The sequence below is a fragment of the Strongylocentrotus purpuratus genome, unplaced genomic scaffold (assembly GCF_000002235.5).
Source record: "Strongylocentrotus purpuratus isolate Spur 01 unplaced genomic scaffold, Spur_5.0 spur5_scaffold_8, whole genome shotgun sequence".
In the NCBI taxonomy this organism is placed as follows: Eukaryota; Metazoa; Echinodermata; class Echinoidea; order Camarodonta; family Strongylocentrotidae; genus Strongylocentrotus; species Strongylocentrotus purpuratus.
The window spans coordinates 6218610-6244213 of record NW_022145614.1 but is presented as its reverse complement, the minus strand read 5'-3'; the positions used below and the strand labels follow the sequence as shown (position 1 = coordinate 6244213).

At 37.9% G+C, this 25604-nt stretch overlaps 2 protein-coding genes across 2 annotated transcripts in view; one reads left to right on the top strand and one right to left on the bottom strand.

The window, feature by feature from the left end:
* LOC589141 (ankyrin repeat domain-containing protein 27) overlaps positions 1-5451 on the top strand; it is a 36460-nt gene extending 31009 nt beyond the window's left edge. Inside the window, exon 25 of the mRNA XM_030975287.1 lies at positions 994-5451. Coding sequence (XP_030831147.1) covers positions 994-1773 — 780 coding nt within the window. The 3' untranslated portion in view covers positions 1774-5451. The remainder of the gene's footprint in view (positions 1-993) is intronic.
* A 3015-nt stretch (positions 5452-8466) lies between these two features.
* Positions 8467-12589, bottom strand: LOC100893119 (solute carrier family 52, riboflavin transporter, member 3). The gene is made up of 3 exons (XM_003727737.3): positions 12545-12589; positions 9708-10983; positions 8467-9305 (listed from the first exon to the last, which is right to left on the bottom strand). The coding sequence occupies exons 2-3, from the start codon at positions 10947-10949 to the stop codon at positions 9066-9068; spliced, it is 1482 nt and encodes a 493-aa protein (XP_003727785.2). The 5' UTR covers positions 10950-10983; positions 12545-12589; the 3' UTR covers positions 8467-9065.
* Between the last annotated feature and the right edge of the window lie 13015 nt (positions 12590-25604).

Here is a 25604-nt window from a genome sequence, read left to right as displayed (position 1 = left end):
TCTCTCCCCTCTCATTGTTTTATTTTACATATGTCATACCATATCATTTCTCTTTTTCCCTTCACTACCAAATGTTGTGCAGGAATCATTACTTTCTTCTTTTCTTTTTGTCATATTTTCTGCTTCTCATCTTTACTCTTGTTCTTATGTTCTTAAATATGATTTATTTACTTATGAATATCATTTACTTTGTTTTTATTTTCTTACTAATTTGTTAACCAGTTAAATCGTTTTGTTGTAATGGATATTTTGTTGTTATACCCAATACTTTTTTTTGTAATATGTGAAATTTGTATGACAATTCAACTGCTACTACTGTACATATATAGTACGATAATATTGTGACATGTGGCCTTAACTTTTCAATATTATTTTTCCTAAACAATTCTCATTTCTCTCTTTCCCTATTTCTTTCTTCCTCTCTGTTTCCCTTTTCATCTTTCTTTCTCTAATTCTCAAACTTATTTACATTTTTACATAAAATCTGTTAACTTTGCAATTTATAAACCTCCAATTTTGTTTATTTTTAAGATTTGCTTAAATCTATTTATGATGTGAGCATGGTGATTGACATTTTTTGGGTAATTCTTAGGGTAACATTAGTTTTCGTTATGTTCCATTTTCAAACCTAAACTATGAGAAGCTTTGTTGGTAGGATTTCTAAATAAATGGTCTTTATTGTCCTCCCAGTAACAGAGATGAAGATGGATTTTCATTACTGAAAAATGGATAACATGCTTGTTCATTTTGGGGTTTTTCTTCATGAATGTACAGACTATGCAGTCTACTTCCAATACTGGAAGAACAGTGGAATTCTTTAATTATGTGCCAATGTTTGTCATATTGTCACTTTAAATCTTCAATTTGTTTTGCATATTCTAAACAGCAAATTATTCAGTTCTTCTTTACCTTCCATTAAGTATTGATATCTTTATTGTGAATTAATATACAAATAAAATAATGTGTGTATTGTTCTGCTTTTCTTGCCTATAGCTTGAAATCCAGCACTTTGATCGAAGGAAGCTGAGACGAGCAAAGACTCAGGATAAGAGTGGATCATTCTTCAATATGATCAAAGAAGAACTTAGCAATACTTCTCATATTGAGAACACAGACACGGACAGCGACTCGGATCATGTGATGCCTGAAGCTCAAGAAGATGACCAAGACCCAGGTTACCATGGCAACTCGGTAGAGAGGAGAGGTGATGGAACACCTACTGAATTAGATACAATAGACAGGAACGGTGATGGATTACATGGTGTCGTAGATGCAAGTAATATTTCAAAGAGGTCTTCACAATCCGAGGATGTAGGTGCATGTTTGGGAGAAGGAGGTCATGATGAAACCAAGGTACATAATCAAATTAGTGATTTAGAGGAAGAAAATAATAGTGCATTGATATCTGAGACACTCTCCTCCGATACCAACTCTGCCGTACCATGGTCGGACGCTGAACACCGAAAGCTAGAAAACCAAAGTCAAAGCAACAATTCAAACAGCAATAGTGAATCCATAGGCACATCCGTGACTCAAGAAGACAATGTATCATCTAATGGAGCAGTCTCTGTGAGTGCAAACACCCTCGATTGTGGGTGTGTTCAGACTCGTGATAGCCATGAAGATAACCAACGTGGAAGAGGAACTGTTCACGATGATGATGCGTATCATAGCAACCAGGATCGAGGGAGAGAGCATCCTGGCGTAGGGTGTTTCAAGACGCCTCTGTCGGCGGACTCTGCCATTAACAGAGTTTGCCAAGATGAAGAATAGTTGGGGTTTCCCCTCTTTTCGTACATGTATTTTCTTATTTCATAAAAGTATTGGAAGTATTTCCTGATAGAGTATCATTGGATTTCAAGTCAATGTTACTGCTTTCTAGTCTAATGTATACCTCATTGCATGCTGCAGACTATCGACCATGGATAGAATTCTTTACTTTGTTTATCATAGCTTGATTGATTATGAGGTGTAGATTCAAGTGTACTTATTCCTTCTATTGATGTTTGACGTATTATATTATACACCCATAGACTTATTCCCATCCCCTCTCCCATCCCTTCTCCCATCCCCTCCCCCATCCCCTCTCCCATCCCCTCCCCCACCCCCTCTCCCATCCTTTCTCAATAACGAGTGGTGTAAATCTCCTTCCAATTTATCATAAAGTTTATAGCTTGCTTTATCCAGCTCTGAAAGAATATGATCTTAAATATCTGGAAAATTTTCTTTTTTGTTTCAGAGCAGTCAAGTGATATGCGATAATTTATCCTGTGTTATCATTTATAAGGAAATATTTAAATTAACTTTAACTGTGTTTCAAGCAATGCATTGTACTTTCCTCATCTGACACTAATATAATCCATTTGCAGTATATTGTTGTAATTTGAATTTGGCTGTTCATAAATTTGTTTTCAATTGCATGGCAATTTTCTCAACAAATGCATATGGTATACCGATCCATTCACACTTTACAAAATATTATAATTCAGTAGTTCCGGATGCAGGCACTATTAATTGCTTTGCTAGGTAACGCATGGGTTCGATTCAGAATTAATATGATTATAGATTTGATGGGATTGAAAATTGCTGCAGCTGGTAGGTAAATCAAGACTTTTGCTTTCATCGAGATTAAATAATTAAAAAACACATGGCAATAACAAATAAACCAACCTCAAGGATTGATGTGTTTTCTGCTGGTACCCATTTCAAGAGAACCGTTTCTGATATGCTGCCAAACATTCCTTTCTTTTTCAATTTAAAAAAAAGCAATAATCGTACCGATAGCCACAGACATAAATTCACCCTTTAAAAAAAAAAGATTATATAGCAAATGATGTGAAATTCTTGTTTAGGTAATGTATACCTGCATAACATTTCCTGATGCACACCTTTATGCTAGCCTACATATTCCATTATATTCTGAGTCTCTCTCTATCCCAAATAATTGTACTTTTTCACCAGGTTGATAATATAATCACCACAGAGGATTATGTAAGTCAGCACATGTATTAAATCTTCTTTATCACAAAGTAACAATTGATTCTACTGTGCTACACATCCTGATGAGACTAAAACTACCTTTTTGAACTCCTGAGAAATAAAAATTGTCACACGAGTAAGACACAGATTTGATATAATGTCATGAATTACAACATTTTTCTATCCATCATTGCCCCAACATATCACATTTTTATGAATCTAATATAAAAAAGGATTTTTTTTCTTTCTTTATTTGCTTTAAAATACAAAGTAGTGGGCTCACCATTTGGGTGTTTACCCAATATTGAAGTTTGAAGTTTATTTATTCCACATTTTACGTCGAAAAACAGGTGTTGTCAATCACCATCATTAGCCTCGACTTCTATGCCTTATGAAATGCTCTGCATTTTCCACTCATCGCCCCACATGGAAAAGTTATTATCTTTAATAAATTTCCCTCAACCAAAGACTCTCTGAGAGACGAGAGGGAATTTCTTGATGGGACTACGGTTTTCTGTGTGGTTAGACTTGTACACCCATTAATTGTATTTCCTCCAAGTCTGGTGTCAGCAAATTATGACCTACTGCATATAGAAATGTCTACCTATCCCTTTAAGACATGTCATTGAATTTTGTCATGGATTAATAATCAACCTTATGTTCATTGATATTAGAGATTGATATTCATTTAACCCTGATTTTATTTATGTAAACATTTGATGAAAAATCAACCTGGGATTCCATGGATTGAAAAGTGGGCTACTTGATAAACAAATTTTGGGTTTAAGTGTACGAGATGGATTCTATTTTTGCTTATTTGCTTTTGTTTGTTTGTTAGTTTGTTTGTGTGTGTATGTGTGTTCATGTACTCTTTGCTGCCAGTTGATATTTCGGTGACCATTGGTCCCCCATGATCCTCTTTTTCTTATGTTAACTGAGAGCTGAGTTGACAAGATAACCCCCTGTCCAGTGACCTGGCAGGGTGGTCTAAATCCCTCCTGTACACTATTAATGATGGGCTTTAAGCCATTTCATTCATTAATTACTTTTACTACATGGTATTAAACAGATGAATAGTCAGTCCTGTGCAATACTTGTGGAAATGCTGAAATGCAGCTAGGTTAGAGCTAAAACAATTTCCCTGTTTTCAGTATAATAATCATGAAAGATTAGTTTACTAACATCTGTGAAAGTATTATGCAATACATGCACTTCTGGTCAGTCAGTCAGTTTGAAAAGAAGATGTTCCTTGCGCCTTGTTTAGATTATGTGTTTGTTTAAGATCCTCTAGTGCAAACTATTCTTTTTCATTTTGATTTATATACATGTTTTTCTTTTTCTGATTATAGCACCGTTTTTCTTTTTCTGATTATAGCCCTGTTTTTTCTTTTTCTGATTATAGCCCTGCTTTTCTCTTCCTGTATGCGATGCATTGAGCATGTGCTTTGCTATGGGCTATGGCTGCATATCAGATTGTTATGCCTAACCTGAAATATATATTTTATTTATTCTCAAAGATTATCTATATTTTAGTTTGCATTGCATACATAAGGGATCTAAGTGTAAAGGTACTGTTAGGAAAGCTAATAAACATGTTATTGCAGGATACATTCTTATTTTATGACTAAATCAAAATGCTTTAACACTACAGAAGATCAAGAAAAAATATTATTTCTTCCGAAAATAAAGATGACTTATTTATTTCATAAACAGTTGATATACAGTGGTTTATAAAATCAGGAGTCAATTTTATTTGTGATCAATGGCTATCATGAAAGGACGTTCACTTTAGAGGTACTATTTAACAGTTCAACATAGTTATGTATTGAATTATTTATCCAACTTAGAATGTGATAACATCCCTTGGAAGTTTTAGAAAGAGAAAGTTGGATATTGATTTTGAAAACAAATATTTAAGAACTCTTTCTAGCTGTACCAAATTATGTAGTTCTGAATATCTCTACTAGAAGAATACTTTTTAAAGAAATTCAATACCAGTTCAACTGCTCATATAATCTCGCTTTCTGTAATCTCCCTTTTTAAAGAGATTTTTCATCCTTTTTTTTCTTCAAATTTAGAGCGCACTTTTAACCAATAACGAAAATTGTACATCGTTTAAAGTTTTAAAAAATTCAGTTACTATGAGACTTTCCGCTTTGGGCATCCACAACAGAAAAGGGATATTTCTCAAAATGGAATAAACAATTTTAGCCTCATATATATATATACATGCACGCACATCTGAATCACAAGATTTTGGTTTCGACTAAAGCCAAATATGACATAGAATAGATGTTTTTGACACGACAATTCGTCCAGTTATAAGGTAAATATTTAAACAGTCAGCAATATATTAATGGTTCTAATTGACTTTTTGAGGATATTTACAACGGACACCTTGTCTACCATTCCCATAATGTACATTTCATTTTTTTTCTTCTTAAAGTTTGAATAAAGTATCTTTCTAATATATGTATTGCGGAACTTGGTGTCATGATTTGATCTGTGAAAAGTGAAGAAAAAATGGCATACATGAATGATTTAGTTGAATTCAATTTAATTGAATTGAATTGATTTATTGTCCATACAAAATAGTTGATGTTGTGTTCGACTCGCTTGCGTTGGTGGAGTGTGACGGTGCTATTTTTCCGATGTCGGTGGCGGCAGCGACAGAGTCGGTATTAGTTTTCTTAAAATCGCTCTCATTTCAACTTTACATCGAAATGTTATGGACCTTGTACCGATGTTCTCGCAGGTTAGTGAGAACCAAATATAGAAAATAATGTCAGGTCAAAGTTTAATAGAGGTCAGATATGTTTAATTATGCTTTTAAAATGATGAACTTGGATTCAAATCGATACAGAAGACAGCATTATAAACCTGTTTTTACTAGCCAAGAAGCGTTTCCCTCCGTGTAGAGCCTACTTACCGCGCTACTCGTGGATTTCTACGGGTTACACTTAGGATTTCTTCAAACGGGCCTAAATCAAAACATCAGCTTATGATGGTAGATCTTCCAGCCAAGTTTATTTTAAGGTTACCTCTTTTCCACTTGAAGTACCCCCCCCCCCCCCTTTTTTTTTGGGGGGGGGGGGGGTGGGTGATCCTCAACTTTGAAAAACGACACCCTTGCAACGAAACCTATCTTTTCCCCGAGCGTGTTTTAGAATTGAAATTGTACTCGATGCATATTTAAAAGATAAATCAAGTTTTATGCTCTTGCAATTTATTAAAAAAAGGAATGATAAACAAAAGACCTTGGAAGAGTTAATTTATACCACCATGACAAAGACTTGCGAAAAATCAATTTCGGTAGCAATGTCCGTCATCATATTGAAGTGTGAGAATGTTACTATGACACATTACGTAATTGAACATAATATTATGGGTTATTCAATAGTGTATTTATTTCCCCCCCCCCCCCCCCCGAGCTAATTTTTCGAAAGTCTTTGCGATCGTGTCTTAAAGCCCCTCTGCACTAATTTGGCGTGGAGGGATTAGACCTCCACTCAAACAGAATGAACCTACCCATCTATCTCTTCCACCCTCCTCCCCCTCCCATTTTCCATTCTGTCTCTCTTGCTTTCTCTCTCTCTCTCTCTCTCCCTCTCACTCTCCCCCTCTCTCTCTCTCTCTCTTTCTTTTCCCTGAGCTTCTTCACTCCACTTTCCTCTCTTTCATTCTCTCTCTCTTCTTCCTGTCCCCCCCCCCCCCCCCCCCCTCTCTTTCCTTCTTTCCCTCTTTCCCCTCCTTCCCTTTTCGATTGCTTGCAGGTTACTCCGGATGTCCACTCGGATTACAGCAACATCATATTCGGATGCGGGTTCAGAGGCTATCGATTTTCGTTTTCAGTTTTCCCACAGGTCAAATTCTCAGCCAGTTAGGTCTGGGTATAACGCCACAGCTAGATATCACACCCTTTGGCCCGAATTCACAAAGCAAGGTTTGAGCTCAGACCAAGGTTTGAGCTCAAACCTTCTTTTGTTTCGCCAAACCTCCTTTTGTTCTTTACAAACCAGGTTTGTAAAAAACGCGTAAAACGCGTCATATGACGTACGAAAACCAAGGTTTGTCGACAAACCTCCTTTGTGAATTCGGGCCTTTAAGTTGAACAGATTCCATGAATAGTTCTTTAATGATTGTATTAATAATGATAATAATAATATTGATAATAATTGTAATAATACAAATGATAACATTAATAAGTATTTGATAAGCACCATAATACATTTCGCAAAAATACTCAATGCGGTGAGAGTGTACATGAAAAAATGTATAATTAACTGTAAATTGCAATACAGAGTAAACGAACAAAATAATTAAGAGGAAATAATATATTATATCGAAGAAATAAGTAGAATATTATATAAGAAAACATATATGAATGACATAGAATGTGGAAGTATTGAATCAATGAAAAGTGGTTATTATGATCATAATAATGATCAATTAATAATAATGATACAACTAATAATAATAAAGTAATAATAATATTGAAAATAATATATTAGTAACAATACGACTATTAATAATAATCATAATAGTAATGATAGCAATTTGCAAAAAGACGTTAATGTTCTTCTGGAACAGGTGAAAAATAATTACCACTGCGTACTCCAGAAGTATGTAAACGGTACATAAATACTGTCGGTAAACCTGAGACAAGCAACGGTCTAGAATAAGGGAGTTTACAGATAGCACATGGTACAAATGACCCCAAATATCCACATATCTTTTACACATGAAGAAGTTCCACTTTGCATCTTAGAATAATAACTGCCAAAGTCCTAGATGTGCTTCATGAATACCTTTTGCTTGCCCTCTTGAAAAGAATACTTCCACCTGCGCATGAATGAATAATGTTACATAACTTTCATGAGCGCAGTATTCATCTCTGTGGGTTTTACCTTTTTGGTACAAATGACCTTTATCTGCCCATGCGCAGATTATATCTATGAACTGGCTTATTGTTTCGAAGTTAAACTTGTTACACTGATATGCAAATGCACTACCCATGTACAATTATGCATCTTTCCATTTACAAGAAAGTTTAATCAGAAACCATGACATTCAATAGTCATTCGAGTTGTGAGGATGAAGGTTTAAGTTAAGTTCAAATATCTTGAAATTACTCCTATTTGATTATTTAGCAAGGTAAACTAGTTTTTAATTGTCTTCATTGTTTTATAGATCCTATATCCCTCAGTTTGCATGAAAGTTTCGAGTCTCGGCATGTTACTATTGTGTTTGTATGCCTTGTTTTGGGAGCCCGCCCCCCCCCCCCCCCCCCCCTCTCAGTGTTATTTAGGGTACGCGTATGCATGTTCCCTCCTTTTGAAAACACCCCTTTAAGTCCGGTGTGTAAAGTCAATACGGGCCGATTTTTGTTTGTGTGTGACGAGCCGGACTTTGCTGCGTGAAAAGTACCCCTTTACCGGACATTTTGGGAACATGAATGCGATCCCTTCGTTCCCGGTGTGGGGGGGGGGGGAGGTTAGGGAGTCGGAACTCTCCCGTACCACTCTGACATCACAATTTTAATCAAAATGACAGCTCCCATGGGAGTATGACTAGCAAAGAAACTGCAAACTTTGGAGAGATCGTTTTCCTTACTAATTAAGTAATCAAATATGAGTAATTTCAAAATATTGTTATTTGGCTCATTAGTTTTCACAAGGTTATCAGTTAAAGTCTGTTGGTTTCGTTTTTACTTTAAGGCTTGTTCATATAGAAACGAGCCTTTAGTGACACCAGTGGAATGGGGGGGGGGCAGTCGGCCCATGCACTCCTTTAAGACCCCAATTTACATACCCTTATGTTTCGCCTCAATTTCCTACACTAATCGGATTCTTACATTTCAAACCACGACACAACACTTTACCTAACCCTAATGAAACGGAACCCAGAGCAAATGTCGGATTGCCTATCACGTAGGTATGAACGAATTTGTTATTGCAATTGCGTCCCATTGATGTTTGTTTTTTCTTATTCTTAGGGATGAGTAGCGTATCCAAGCACATTAATGTTCTTATATGCATCCGTAAAGTGAAAACAAACTCAAAACAAAAACAGAGTGAAGGATATGATTAAATTATCATGGTGCATGTTGCATTTGTTGGGCAGGTATTGCTGTCATGGTTTGCTTCAAAGATGTTGTAGAAATTGATGAGGATAAACATAGTGCTGGAGCCCAGGATCACTCCGGCTTGGCCGATGGCACCGGAGATGATCAGGTGCTTGCGACCGTCTGCATTATTACGTAATATCCAAACAGTAGATGCATGGCAGTATCTAGACGATACACTCGTAATCACAGCATTTAGTACCTGGATGACAGTGAAATCAATTAAAAGATAATAATAACTAATAGCTAATGATTATTAGCACAAGAAAGATTTGATGCGCTAAAAGAGAGGGTAAGAATAAGGTATAGTACCTAGAAGACAACGAAATAAGGAAAACACAATTCAGTAATTATGATTACAACAGAAATTGTGAAAAACAATATCTGTTGTGGCCTTGTGGGGAATGATGATGTGAAGAAAAGGAGATCGGATAACGGTGACAGGGCATATTTGTATTTTAAGATTGTTCTTTTCCATGTTTATTCACCCGTGAACAGAAATCGTCATTTGGAAGGGCATTTTAGATAACACCTACTGCTACCCCTCGCAGTTTGGGGATGGAATTGCTAATCTTGAAACGTAAAGAAACCAAAGGCTACTTACAATGAGTACTTTGCCAGCGACGAGGCCACCGAACGGCGGATAAGGACTCGTAGAGGCAACCACAAGGGCATATGTATAACCGAAAAACGCCACGACCAGGGACACGGCCACGGCATTGAAGCTGTAGATGGGTTTCAACAGAAACAGAAAATAGGCGAAGGCGACGGCGATCTGCTCCAGAGGCACAAGCAGTTGAAAGGTAGCATGACCGTACGCACTACCCGAATAGCCAAGAATCGGTGACATGATGCCGTAGGCCATCAAAAAATTGAGAAAGAAGATGGTATATAAAAACGCTACCTGCTTTTTGGTGAGATGTTTTTCTGTTAGTTCGTTATTGGAGTCGTTATTTTCTGTATTCGAGATGGAGGTATCATTTCCATTCGATGAGACTACTGGCGTGAGCCTTAAGAGGTCAGTTTCCTCATCAGCTGAAGATAAAGACTTGAAGAGTCCACCGCATCCGTCCCTTTTAAGATGGTGGCCGTCTCGCTGAGGCGTGTATTCCCGTCTGGCGCAAGGCAAGGTATTCAGGCAAATGAACGCGATATGACATGAGATCATCACCACGAATAGAAAGCTAAAATATTCATCAGGTTCGAAGAGAAATTGAGGAACCACTTCTTGCCAAGAGGTGCAATTATACGTAACTGATGAATTCCCAATCATTGTTTCGTTGATGAAGGTATAATTAGCAACGCATGTGTCTTTACTGCCTCCTGATTGCTGTATAAGAACAACAAAGGCAGGGAGAACGTGACTCATGCCTTCACCAATCCAAAACCAATTCAACAGGTTTGGTTTTAGGAGAGACATGAATCCCACAAAGGTGACATTGGACGTGATATCAACCAGAGCTACAAAGAACACCAAACACAGGAAAGCCACACTGTGGGGTTGACCAGACAGGTATGTCTTTGAGTCCCAGAAGAATATCAGCAAGAATGTCGCTATGGTTCCCATGAAGGTGATGGCGTAGTTGACGGGAATCTCTGGTCGGTATAGGCGTGTAGACGCCGATAGTTTATTGCAGATCAAGAAGGCTATCATTCCAACTACAGCAAACTGAATAAGAATATTCACGATGGAAGTAATCCGATATTTCTCGGGCAGTCCAGTTGCTATCAGGATTGGTAATTCGGTCCAGATTCCTGATACAGAGACCCATGCTCCGCTCCCGAAGATGACGACCAGTGCGATGACCAGTATCCGTTCCAACCGGCTGTTGCTCCCTTCATTCATTGTGTTTCTTTGCTCTCGGTTCACCTGTATTAAACTGAAGAAAAAGAAGAAGACATAATCCAGGAAAATGTGAAGATTTTGTAACATAGATATGTTTTTGTCTTGATCGAGTAGCTAATAGGGACTTTTAGATTTGCGTGAACTGATACGTGTGACGTCCATTCAAGGCAGTGCATTAAAAGGACGTCGATCGTAGCAATCCACGTTGTCGTTGTGCAAATCTAAAAGTCCCTATTCCCAAGTCAAGACCGACACCATACCAACAACAGACCGAACATAACATTCCAAAACCCTTGAATGACCATGAATCGATGTCGCGGTTTGACGGTGAAACTGAGGTTTATCTTTTTGAATAGACCTGCTTACTTCAATTTCTTTCAATTTAATGTTTCTCTCCTTAAGTTTACCCTTGGTTGCCAGTCATGTAATTCACCGGCTATGAATAATGGCATTGCTATATAGTATAGATGAAATGCTGTTATGTATCGCATGACTTGGTAGCACAGACGATCAGTTGCCAATGTAAACTTTTGTTCATAAATCATGCATAAAACAGTTTTATTGGCATCCTACTTACCCAAATAGACCAGTTTAGTGATTAACGCATTTGATCTGGATTCCTCTTTTCATATTTCCTTAGTGATTAACTATGTAATTCAACTCTCACATAATGTCATCTCCACTGATTGATTGTTCATTGTGTTTACAAGCAAAAGATTTTAGTTATCAGAATCGGTTTCATATCCCTTTTTTGAGTGGTGTGAAATGTCATCACATTTATATACACTAATCTCATTATAACTTGAGAAATAATAGCATTGCAATTATGTTCATTCTTTATGGGATGTCGTCTGCTTGTGCACATCATGCCCAACATGACTATGTCACACATCTCAGCAGCGTTCGGAGAGCTCTTCAGGTGCTATGCCGGGGCTGTATTTAAGCGTTTTGATAATAATCATTACTTCAAAGTTTCCAATTTTGATAATAATGAAAATAAAGTTAGTTTTTGTAAATCTTCGCACAGCTACTTAAAAAAAAAAAAGCTCTAGCTAGTATGACCCCCCCCCCCCCCAATAACACCACAACCTTATTTTCGCATCCCCTCTTTTTCATATTCAAATTAAACACCTGCGACGCAACAGAATTGAACAATTCCGTCACGCATGCCGGATAACTATAATGTTCCCACTTATTGCCATATAAACATCATTTGTCAGCTATACGATGTAACGCTGGTAAATACATTTTCTGATTTGTAACTCAAGGCCTCGTAATAATTATGTGCACTGATATGGCTGTATAAATTATGCGTAACGGATGCAGTGGAACAGATGCACTGGTATGTAAACTAATATCGTGACTAAACGTATTCAAATAATAATCTTCCAACATTGACATTACCTTCTCTTTATCCGTTTGGCGTTCACAGCAAAAGCTTCCGAGTTTCAATTTTTTTTGTTGCTAATCCTCAGCCCAACTTTCAGGAAATGCAGATTTACCCATTACTATTTTCAAAACGGTTGTACTGTTTTCGAAGGTCAATAATAGTAAATTCAAAGCAAAATTATCCAAGATTTGGAGATGCTCCTTACCTACCTCGAATGCTCTCTTGTCGGTTCAAATATGAAGGCTCAATAATATTGGATTATACTAGCTCGAACACACATCTTTCTCTGTAGTGGATCTGTTATACATCCTTGTTAAATGACTGTACATGTTATGATAGTAGAGCTCCTGTTTATACGATTGTGCGCACCAATATAATAATAGAAGAGATAGTAACGTATACGGTCGAATTCGATCAACTGCTGCTCATGAGCAATCAGCTTCCTAGCAAATATGTCATGCCCATTAAAGCGTGACAGTATTGTTGTTTCCATTGTCAAATCATCTGAATAGATTTATACAGTTAAAGGGATTATTTGCAAGTTCTGATAAAGTGATGATATAACAAGCAAAAGGTTCATGAGATTTAAACGAATAAAGACCTCATGTCCATGACGAATAGCATAGTTACATACGTTATCTGTTAAACGAAATTGGTTTGATGGCTTGCTGAAAAAGAAGAAAAAATATAAGGAAAGAAGACAATAATAATAACAGGCGTATATAGTAAGACCAACATTTTCGCTAATGATTTTGCGCCTTTTCAAATTTGACTTGTTAGTGAAGCGATTTTCACCAAATATACTAGTATGCCGCGTTTAGTTCATTTAATTCTCATTATCATGTTGAATGTATTATATTACTGGGGAAAACGATACGAGAAAATAAGAGGAACTGGAATGTATAAGCAAGTTCCTGGCGGCTTGTACATGGGTCTTTAAAATAAATGTACATTGTTCGTACTGTGAACAAAAGTGTGAGAGAGAGAGGGGGGTATATATCATTTATAGAGAGAGAGAGAGAGAGAGAGAGAGAGAGATAAGGGGGCAGAGAGAGAGAGAGAGAGAGAGATAAGGGGGCAGAGAGAGAGAGAGAGAGAGCGCGGTAGAAAGAGAGAGAGCGGCAGAAAGAGAAAAGGGATAGTTCATCCTAACATCGTTTATCACATAATATCACCCATAGCAACCATCACATCCAGATGTCACTCTGACAAAATAACAAAATATACAGTATTTTGGGATATAGCCTGCCGAGCTACTAGCACGTAGATACAGCATTTATTTCACATAAATTATCAACACTTTCATTTTTCAAAGTATGAAAACAACTTCCAACAAATTCTGTCTGAGAATCATACATATATAATGTTTTTATACCTCTTAACATTTAATCATGTGAATTCATAACTAATTAAACTGTTATGCCCTAACCCTAATTATGCCCGGGTTTAAAAAAACAGAGGTAAAACTGAATCAGCACTAAACTCTGAAAAGACCCTATGGCCACCACAACCTAAACTTTGATGCAACAACATGTCTCCTACCTATTATCATTTTTTAGTTCACTCTTTAAAAAGAACTCCATATAATTTTTTTTTTTTTTTTTTTTTTTTAAATCGTGCTAGTGTGCGTTCCTTGGAAAGCTAGAATGACTTCTCTCTACACACCACACCCTTATCTCGCATCCTCTCTTTTCATATTCAAATGAATCACCTTTGACGCAACGGAATTGAATAATTCCGTCACGCATGCCGGAGAACAATTAGTGTTCACCACTTATTGGCCGTATAAACAACATTTGCCAGCTATACGATGTAACGCTGGCAAATACATGTTCATCCTAACATCGTTTATCACATAATATCACCCATAGCAACCATCACATCCAGATGTCACTCTGACAAAATAACAAAATATACAGTATTTTGGGATATAGCCTGCCGAGCTACTAGAATACTACAAAGAAGGGAAAAGATTTAACTAAACCTCAATCCGAGATAAAATACAAAAAATAAAAAACAATCTCTATCTTCCCGATCTTATTCACGCCATTGTAAATATGCTGACTTGTAAGGAATCAGATTATTTTTTTTTTTCTTTTCTTTTGAAGGAAATATGCACTCTTTCTGACCTATGCAAATATTGCTGGCAATAGTGTGTTCCTTAAATAAACTTGAAACGTTTAATTTATTTAACAAAAATATCACGTATCCTTATACGTAGTTTGTTCAAACATAAATATCTTTACCTCAGTCACTAGTTTTATATATTTCCCTAGTAACAAACAAATATTACAAATTTAAAGCTTGAGATACAGTGAACCTGTCCTCCAAACTATCGTCCACGTACCCATCCTTCGCTTTTTCCCCTTTCCATCTACCATGCCTCTTCCATACTCTGTCATTTACTCCTGCCCTGGCAGCTGCCGTGGCTCCACTTGCCCTCAAAGAATGGAGACCAATGTTTAACTCCCCGCTTACCTCCTTGAGACGAGCGACAACTGTTTCACGTGTTCTCGTATAGCTCATTTGCTTATTCTTATGTATCAGAAACTTTCTTCCTTTATTTGCATATGCGGGTTTAAATAAAAAATGATCCGATTTCGGATCTATCCCTGCACTCTCCATATACCTCTTAACTATGCCAATAGGACAAGCATTTGTCCTCCCTTCACAAATGACTACATCATCTCCTTTTCTGTACTGATCTGTCTTACTCTTTGAAACGTGTACGGACATATGATCATCATAAAAACTGATATCACTGCATTTTAGAGATCTGGCCTCATCGAATCTAAAAAATCCACTAAAACCAAGAATAATGAAAGCTAAATCACGAAGAATAAGAACATCATGAGTACCAGAATGTTTGTCACAAAGATCAACAATCTGCGCATTCGACAAAATATCCTTTTTAGACACTTTCTTAGCGTTTTCCCTCTTAGCTGCTTCAACAATGTTTATTACAAAATTATTAGCTGTAGGATCTTGATAACCCCTCAAATTATGAAACCATTTTATAGCATACAATGCACCTTGAATGACACTTGGAGATTTCCCTCCGTCGATCAAACTCGTCAGGTATAACGCTATATGTGAATAGGCTCAGCCGGAATCGCTCTGCCACCCTCTGTGGTAATGAAATCTTCCCATCTCTTGAAGGTTGAATAATACTTGTTAACAGTCCCATCACTTCTCGAATGCACTAGATGAGATGCCATGCTATCTGATAGTTTCCGAAGCTTGCTAGTAACTGCTCCCGATGCCTCTACTTCATCTGAAACCGCCTTGCGTAGACCTAAACCTGTTAAAACATAAATCATGTCTAAAAATGAAATTTCACAGCTAACATTGTGAACCCATGTTTCGGAGAACCGAAAATACTATTGTTCCCTCTCCCCTTCTCCACTTCATTACAGGAAAATGTGAAAAACTCCCTGACAAACGATTTAAATTTCCCTCCTTGTGAAATTTTTGGCCAATAAGGTGCAGATTTCCACTGCGGCACGATTAGAGTGCCTACGGCCTTCTCCTGTATCGCTTTATCGATAACTCTCGCTGCCAATCGAGGTGGAGGCACCCACCAATTAACAGCATTACTCCACGTCTGCTTAAATGCATCGACCCCTTTTGAAGTGGGACAACCCCATCTTGAATTAAATTGTGCACACTTTGTGTTATAATCACAAGCAAACCTGTCGAATGTGTGTGGCCCCCATTTTCGATCTAAAAAATCAAAAAATGTTGAGCTAATACACCAGTCATCACTGTCTGATATTCTGCTAAGACTATCCGCCCTCTTATTCCGTTCCCTTGGAACCCAGACTACGTCTATACCCAAATGATATACCTCACATGTCTGGTGAATATCAATCGCAATCTCCTGCAATTGTCCGTTTTTACTGCCTTTTTGCACAATACTTGTGACATTTCTATTATCCGTATAACAACGAATGTTATGCCCTTCCAGGCATGGTCCAAGTGATTTCAGCGCTCTATTTAGAGCTTCCATCTCCCTCCATGAAGAACTGTATTTTGATTCAAACTCTCTCCAAGAGCCAACCACTTCCAGGTTTAAATCCTCACAAATGAACGCTCCATAACCTGTGCCTGAAGCATCAGTAAACATATTGAAACTACACGACTTCATTTGTGAAATGGGTATGCCATTAAATCTATCCATGTTCTTGTACCAAAAAGTTAGCTCTTTTTCTGCTTCATCCGACAGTAATACTGGAGCATTCCACGATGCCCGACTATTAATACACTTGAAAACATCTCTTGTCTTCAATTGAACCATCGAACCCACAGCGGGCTGCATAGATATGATCTGCCCAGCAACTCCTGCCAGATCCCGCACTGGGATCAATCTCTTCCCCTTGTTGGCTTTCACTAGTATACTTTGGATAGATTGTTTGCATTTACACATCCTTTCCTGTGTAATTTCTACCATCCCATCTATGAAATTCCAAGACAATCCCAACCAAATCGCCTTATTTTGAGGCATCCATTCACACTTGTCTTCGGCAAGAATAAAACCAAGCTTGCCCAAATCTGACCTAATCGTCTCGCTAACTTCATTAGCTTCGTCTATGTTACTACATCCTGCGATACCATCGTCAAGAAACATGACCACCCTTTTCCCCTGTGATCTCCAGTATGTTACTGGAACCCTGGTTACCTTTGTAAAGATGTAACCGGCGGTGGAAATTCCAAAAGGTAATACATTGAACTGAAAGTATCTTACTTTCCCCTCAAAATCCCAAGCAAAACCAAGATATTGCCTGTGCTCTTCGAATATTTCTATGTGATGGTATGCCGACTTCAAATCAAAAGTACAAACATAATCCCCTTTTTGGAAAATATCCTTACCAACTGATGCGTCCTCGTACTTAAACTTATTCTTGTACAAATGCGGATTGACATGCCTACAATCCAATACAAGCCTGCGCTTTCCTTTTTTCTCAGAAACTGTCAAGGGATTTACCACCGTGGGTATTGATTCTACTTCAGATACACAACCTTTTTCTAACAACTTTTCAATTTCATCCTTAACGAAATCTGAATGGATCAATGATGACCTGTTATTATGCCCACGAAACTTCTTCTACAATGTATCGACATATTAATTCCTGTGTTCACATCATTGATTAATCTTTCTCTCTCGACTGGTCACTTTCCCATGCAATGGAAAAATGCCCTCATCACACCTTTATTGAAAAAACCTGGTCTTGACGCAGATTTTAAGAACTTAAGACCTATCAGTAATCTGAAATATATATCGAAGTTGGTTGAGGGTGCTGCTACCCAGCAAATTATGGATCACCTCAATAACAACTCACTTTTGCCATGTACTCAGTCTGCATATAGACAATTCCATAGTACTGAAACTGCACTGCTAAGAATAAAGAGTGATCTATTGATGGCTATGGATTCCCAGAAAGTCTCTCTTTTACTGTTATTAGATCTAAGTAGTGCATTCGACACCATAGATCATTCTTGCTTATTAGAAACTTTAAAGACCTGTTTTGGTATAGATGGTAGTGTTCTTGAATGGATAGAGTCGTATTTGGCGAATAGATATCAGAAGGTCAAAATAGACGATGTGATCTCTGATGATTTGCCAGTGCCTTTCGGAGTTCCACAAGGTTCTCGGCTGGGTCCTTTGTTATTTACTCTGTACACTGCTAATCTCATTTCAAATGTTCGAACAAATTTCCCCGAGATATCATGCCACTGCTATGCAGATGACACACAGCTGTACGTATCATTCAGACCTGATGAACATGCTAAAGAGCGATGTGTCTCACTCCTAGAAACATGTGTTGACTATGTACGTGGATGGATGTTGCAAAATAGGCTCATGCTTAATGATGGTAAAACTGAATTAATGATCATTGGCACACCTAAACAGACATCCAAAATCAACTTGAACAGTGTATCAATTGGAGACTCTGTAATAGAACCATCTGTTAGTGCAAGAAATCTTGGAGTACAGTTCGACTCGAATTTGAATATGAGAGAGCACATCACAAATGTCTGTAAATCAGCATACTACATGATCTATAATCTCAGACGTATTCGTAAATATTTAGATAAGGACATTACGAAAGACATTGTACATGCATGTATTACCAATAAGCTGGACTATTGTAATGGTCTACTGTATGGGATCCCTGACTGTCAAATAGTGAGATTGCAACGGGTTCAAAACACCTGTGCAAGGCTGATCTGTGGTTGTTCTAAATTCACACGGATCACCCCAATTTTGAGAAATCTACATTGGTTACCAGTACGCCAGAGAATAACATTCAAAATCTTGCTGATTGTATATAAAGCACTTCTTGGTCAAGCTCCCACTTATATCAAAGAACTGTTGAATTTTAAACCTAATCAGCACAATCGCAACTTGCGCAGTTCCCGAGATACTTTGTTGCTACGGATCCCATCTGTCAAAACAAGGATAACGCTAGGTGATCGAGCATTTGCTTGTGCGGCCCCAAAACTCTGGAATGGCTTGCCATTTGATGTCAGGAAATCACCATCTGTAAACGTCTTTAAGTCAAAACTGAAAACACTTCTTTTTAATTAACTGTACCGTAAATCTAAGCATATCAGGAGCTCTTGTAGCGCAGTAGAATATATACCTAATGTTGGATAGTTTCTGCGCTTTATAAATGTACTATTATTATTATTATTATTATTATTATGAAGTTCTTTGCTAACTGGCAAAGTATGCAACGGTAGTTTATATCCGTTTTCCACAACATCCAAAATCTCTTTACTAGCCCCAAACTTTAACTATGTATCCCAATTTTGTTTCAGCCTCCCGACAGGAGAAGCTTTCTTATTTCCCGAACTCGAAATTTCATCATCAGGATTTGTATATCCTTTTCCTCTCATATTCTCTGAGAGCTTTGATTCTTTTCCTATATCATCATGAATCAATACAAAATCACTTATCTGGTCTCTGCTTGCCCTGGCCTGACACTCATTCCTCCAGTGTCCCGGTTTCCCGCATGAAAAACATAAACCTGGCTTCTTTCGCTCATCCGTAGACATCGTAGATCCTCCAGGGCCATGACGAATAGATGAGTAAAGCTCCTGCTCCTTGGCGTTGGAACGCCACGAAGCCTTGCTCCCGTCATAAGGCTGGAAACGTCTCGGCGCCATTTTCTTTACTTTCTTGCCCTTCCTCTCTGCTCTCGTTTCTGCTTTCAGCATGCGCTTTTCATCTTCTGAATCATCAGCCAATGTGTTCCTCTCATATTCGGCAACCAACTTCCATCCTAATGGCGAACTGTCCGCCATTTTTATCAATTTCTGCCTCTTCTCAACTAAGTCTATACCTTCGACGATTTTGCCCTTCGCACCTGCGACAGCTCCTGACGTATCATTGGATTCTTTGAGACAATCCTCGGCCTCTTTCAGCTTCCTATGAATTTTCACATTCACTTTATGCTGCTCTTCGTTGCCTTTACGCTGAAACTTAAAGTTTTCAGTGTGCATTTCTTCTATCTTCGCACTTGTGCGTCACTTAGCGCTTTCTGGTTGTCATTTATAGACTGGTGAAAATTGCTCAACCTATTAGATATTAAACCGTCCAAGTCTGTTAGCAATTTATTTTGCGACTGGCTCAATTTTGAATCTATAAGCTCAGAAACTGTTGCCGGATCCATGTTCGAAAATAGTCGTAATGTAGCTGGAGACTCTTAACAAAAATCGTGCTAGTGTGCGTTCCTTGGAAAGCTAGAATGACTTCCCTCTACACACCACACCCTTATCTCGCATCCTCTCTTTTCATATTCAAATGAAACACCTTTGACGCAACGGAATTGAATAATTCCGTCACGCATGCCGGAGAACAATTAGTGTTCACCACTTATTGGCCGTATAAACAACATTTGCCAGCTATACGATGTAACGCTGGCAAATACATTTTTTCTATGTTGTGTAAAAGGGCAGAGGGGTAGGAAAGAGAGAGAGAGAGAGGTGGAAAGAATGTGTATGTCTGTGTATTAGAGAGAGACAGAGGGAAACTGGAGTACAGGAGAGAGAAAGAGAGAGAGAATAGAAGGGTGAGAGGGGGAGAATGAGGGAAAGAAAGAAAGGGGCGAGATAAACAAAATGAGAGAGATAGTAAGAGAGAAACAGGGTGGATGAGACAGACAGACAGGGGCAGACAGATACATGGGAGCACTGGCAGTGATGTTTGTCTCAACAAGATGACTAAATTCTAGGAAAGATAGCGACCAAACGGGAAGGGCAGCTGGCACCCCCACCACGACCTCCGCCCCTCCCCCAAGAAAGAAAATAAAGAGATTTCCCATAGTTCAACTCTCCGCAAAAGTAATGAATAATAATGAAAAATGTGGTCTAACAACATAAATGTCTTTTTTTTATAATGTTTTTTTCTCAATAATTTCTTTGTGGTTTAATTCAGTTTCTCTTCCAGCCACAGTTTTCATTCAACAGTACGTATTTATTGTTAATTTTGTTTAAACCGTCCCATCACCCTTTATAGTACCTGATACCAATCTAATTTTGAAGAAATCTTTATTTCGTAGGAGCAGGTAGTGAAATTCTGTTATTATTATCATTTTTGTAAATTGTCATAATATCAGCAGTAACCGCATTAACATTTCATTAGGATGTATTTCCTTTTTCTCTTTATGCGTCTTAACCGAAAGAGCAAACTTTCTCCTGTGCTATTTGACAAATTTGAAAACAAAAAACAATTTAAAAGCGATTATTTGGGGTATATTGTGTTAGGATATTATTGTTCATACATCTGAAGATTGAAATATTGTTTTTTTGTTTCTGTTGACCATGGCTCTTGGTCCCATTTTGATATCCAAAAAAAAGATATCTTCATAGAAATTCATAGAAATTTTTAAATCATCCTTAATGTCTCCTTGCAAAAAGCATGTACCGCAGGGCTTCAGTAGACTCCAAACGTTAATGCACTCTTTTTAAAGAATACGGTTAACACCTAAATTGTTCATACCCTTTTAACCAAGTTTTGTAATTTTTCAAGTAGCTAGGGCCCATGTGAAAATTGATTCGCGCCGATTTATATTTCTTGTGATTGTGAAATGTTAAACCAAACATCTAAAATATTCAACAAAGGCCATAATTCAACCCGTCCACTTTACATTCTTGGGTTATGGAAATCACAAAAAATATCAAATTTACGAGGGGTATGGATGATTGAGTTGTTAACTGTACAAAGCAAAAGTACCCTAATTTGATTTAATCAAACCCTAGATAAAAGTGTATACAAAAAGTCATGCCAAGTCGTGTTTCTAGGATCAAACATTAATGAAGGGCGTTTTTTTTTTTTTTTTTTTTTTGGGGGGGGGGGGGGGGTAAATGTTAATTTTTTGCATAAGTTGTGCTCAGTATATACTCTCCTAACCCCTTGATCCAATTTAGCAATTGATAGCACAAATTATCAATCATTATCTTCTTCGGTGTATGACCTTTCTAGTTCCAAAACAAAAATGGTAGGATTGAATTTCATACTTACTTACTTACTGCCCATTATGCCTCCTGGCACATAGGGCAGCAACAAAAGTCTTCCACTCCTTCCGATCCTGGGTCAGTCTTTGGATGGTATCCCATGTGTGGTTCAGGTCTTTAATCTCTCCTTCCACAGTTCTTCGCCAAGTGGTTTTAGGACGTCCCCTCTTTCTTTTGCCTTCTGGTGTCCAGTGGAGGGCTGTTCGTGTGATGTCATCTCTGTCCTTTCTCATTACATGCCCGATCCATCTCCACCTTCTTCTCGTGATGATGCTCTCCATGCTGTCTTGATGGCATTGGGCATACAGTGCTTCATTTGAGATGGTGTTTGGCCAGAAAATGCGGCATATTCTTCTAAGACTCTTTGTGTGGAAGACTGATAGCATGCTGAGGTCGTTTTTAGTCATTCTCCAACATTCAGAGCCGTACAGGAGAGTGGAAAGGACACAGCTCTGGTACAATTTTAGCTTGGTCTTGGTGCTGTACTGCTGCGATCTCCATATATTATTGAACATTCTGAGTGCATTTCTGGCTTTATTCAGACGGTTCTTAATGTCTTTACCTGCGCCTCCATCGTGCCTGACAGTGCTGCCCAGGTAAGTACTATGTTGTAATCTAGCCAAAGAGAACGGTACTACTAGAATCGTGAAACTGCCTGAATCCTGCATGCGTTCTTTTGCATACATATTTCAGATTCTGATGGGTTCAGGTGGGTTGTATATCATTTTAAAGCTGATGATCTCTACTTTTAGGATCTAACATTAAAAAAAGATGTAATGTCCAATGATTTTTTTTTTTTGTTGACCTTGTCGTGCAGGATCTTTTAATATTACTAAAACATAAATTAGCTAGAACCAAACTGAGGAGGAGGAGGAGGAGGAGGAGGGGGAGGGGGAGAGGGTGAGAGGGTGAGAGAGAGAGAGATAGAGAGAGAAGGAGAGAGAGAGAAATATAGATCTCTCTCTCTCCTCCTCCTCCTCCTCCTCCTCCTCCTCCTCCTCCTCCTCCTAAGTTTGGCTCTTATGAGCGGCGTTTAGGGGGAACACTACGTCATCCGGATAATTTCGAAAAATCGCAAACACAACTCATGTATTAGTAATATTAAAAGATCCTGCACGACAAGGTCAACAAAGGTCATTAGACATGACTTTTTTTTGTAATTTTAGAACCTAAAACTAGAGATCATCACTATGCCCTCCCCCTTCTCATCTACCTAAAAAAAATCCTACCCACTGTTCATAATTAATAAAACCCCATCAAATCATGTATATAAACTCACAATCACATATATCCCCTTTTGAAAGCAGGCCATTGCAGCCCCCCCCCCCCCCCCCAATATCAAACTACTTACGGCGCGCCTGGCTCTGAGAATAGTACATCTATCGGTCAGTTGCTGTGGTGTTGCTGTAGTAAGAAAAATACTTTCCGATGTATTTCACTGAATTTGGCCAAAAATGACTCGATGTACCCCATAGACAATTCAGTGTGCTGGTGGTGGCTTCAAATTCTATCTCAGGAGCAGGAAATGCACAAAGGAACATAACAAAGAGAAGATGATAATGCTTGAAGTCCCCCATTAAATTGTGCTCTGTCCCAATGCATTAAGTAGAAACAATGACAACTGGTCATTAAGAGTCCAGCACTGATCAATGAATGAAGTCCAGTGTTGTGTGAAGTTCAAAATGTCATGGCCACATAGCTATATACCAGTGTAATTTAACTCCGTAGTGAAATCCAAAAACAAGAAATTGCAGCTAAATTATACCTTGATTGAGTACACATTTTGTCTAGAAGGATCACTGAACTATAACAAAACATAATTATATGACAAAAATCAAATACACAATCCAGACTGCTGAACAAAATAATTATCACTATAAAGAAGAGCTAAGTGAAAAGGGGGCCACCCATAGGCGCATACCAAAATCAAAAGGAGTTTAGCCATGAAGGATTATGTTTTTTTCTTCAAGATTTCACTATCACCTCTACCCGTGGACTAAAGATGATTTTTCTTGGTCACATGATAATTGGAGATAGGAAATCATGAACACAAAATGGACATGCAAGCAACATAAAATGTTAATCGCCAGAGTCATTAGAGTATATAGCTCAACTGCTCAAGGGGTATTTGCATTCCACTTTGTATACACACGGATTTAACTGATAAGAAACCTTCAAGTTGTTCCATGTACATCTCTTTCTTTAATTAGGCAAGAAAGAGAATGCATTATTGAAAGTGGATTGTTCATGATAAATTCGGAATTATCATGATTCATAGTCTTAATGCCTAAATTAATGCTTTAATAATGCATGTGTTTAAGGCATACGTAGAATCTGCAATCATGACTTGAGTATATTTCACGAAAACATATCAAGATTTTTAAACCTTCTAATACATGTTGCAGAGGCAGAAAATGAGAGAAACAGGTCAGTGAAAGTTTAAGCAAATTCCGATTCAAAATAAGGCAGTTATGAATTTTTTTGATCAATCAAACACAAATTAGAATGTGACGTCAGAAGCGGATCTAGAGGGGGGGTTGGGGGGGTTGCAACCCCCCCCCCAAAAAAAAAATCCGGGGACCATTTTTTTAAATCTTATCTTTTTTTTTAAACTTGTAATTTTATTTTATTCTATTTCTATGTATTTATTTCATTTATTATTATTATTATTATTATTATTATTATTATTATTATTATTATTATTATTATTATTTCTTTTTGGGGGGAGGGGGGGCGAACAAATGATCATTGTGATGGAGCAATTGCAGGAGTCTATATAAATATGGTTTAGTCGGTGGCCAGATGTCATGCAATATTGATTATTAATTATCAATTGATTGCTGGTCGCTACTGAATAATAAATTGGTTTTCAACTGGTAAATAAATAAAAATATGGGCGAACAAATGTCACAGAGTCCCTTGCCCCCCCCCCCATCAGCTTTTTTGAGGACACGGGCCACCGCCGAAGTGACAAGCTAGGCCAGCGTTGCCGATTCTCATCCCCAAAATCCCCACATTAAAAAAAAAAAGGAAAAAAAAAAGGAAAAAAAAAAGAAAAAAAGAAAGAAAAAGAACGCACGCTGGAGAGAAAGCCTTTCAAGTGCAAATATTGTGAGAAGATATTCAACTCATCTGGTAACTTAACCAAACACATGATAACTCTGGATATAACTGTGTATTTAACTGTTACTTGATTTAAAAAGACGTTATCATGCACTGCTTTTTATGGTCTCCATTGTGTTAATAGATGCCAGGAAAACATCACTTACGGGGTTCAAATAAACACCCAAAAAAAATCGGCTCGCCGCTTTGCGGCTCGTGGACGATGCTCCGCATCGTCATTATTGGTCAACCCCCCCCCCCCTGAGCAAAAAGCTAGATCCGCCCCTGGACGTATCATGCGAGCTCACCTCCCATTTGCTCAGTACTAAAAACTCAGATATTTTTAATTTCCCCTCGAAAAACTTTTCAATGATACATGCACCCTAAATATAATGATAATTGCAAATATGATTCTATACTACCCTTGCAAGGAAAATATATTCCGTCATCAATAACAAAGAAATGGGATCGTATGGAATAGTCTGCACAAAGCGAATGGAAGGGGAGCTTCCATGATACCACCCCCCCCCCCCCCCCGCCCCCGCCAGTGATATAGTTTATGGGCAAAGTTCATTTTGACAGACTTGGTACCCTTTTGTCAACATTATTTTAATTTGACATCAAATATAGAAAGGTACAAAGAA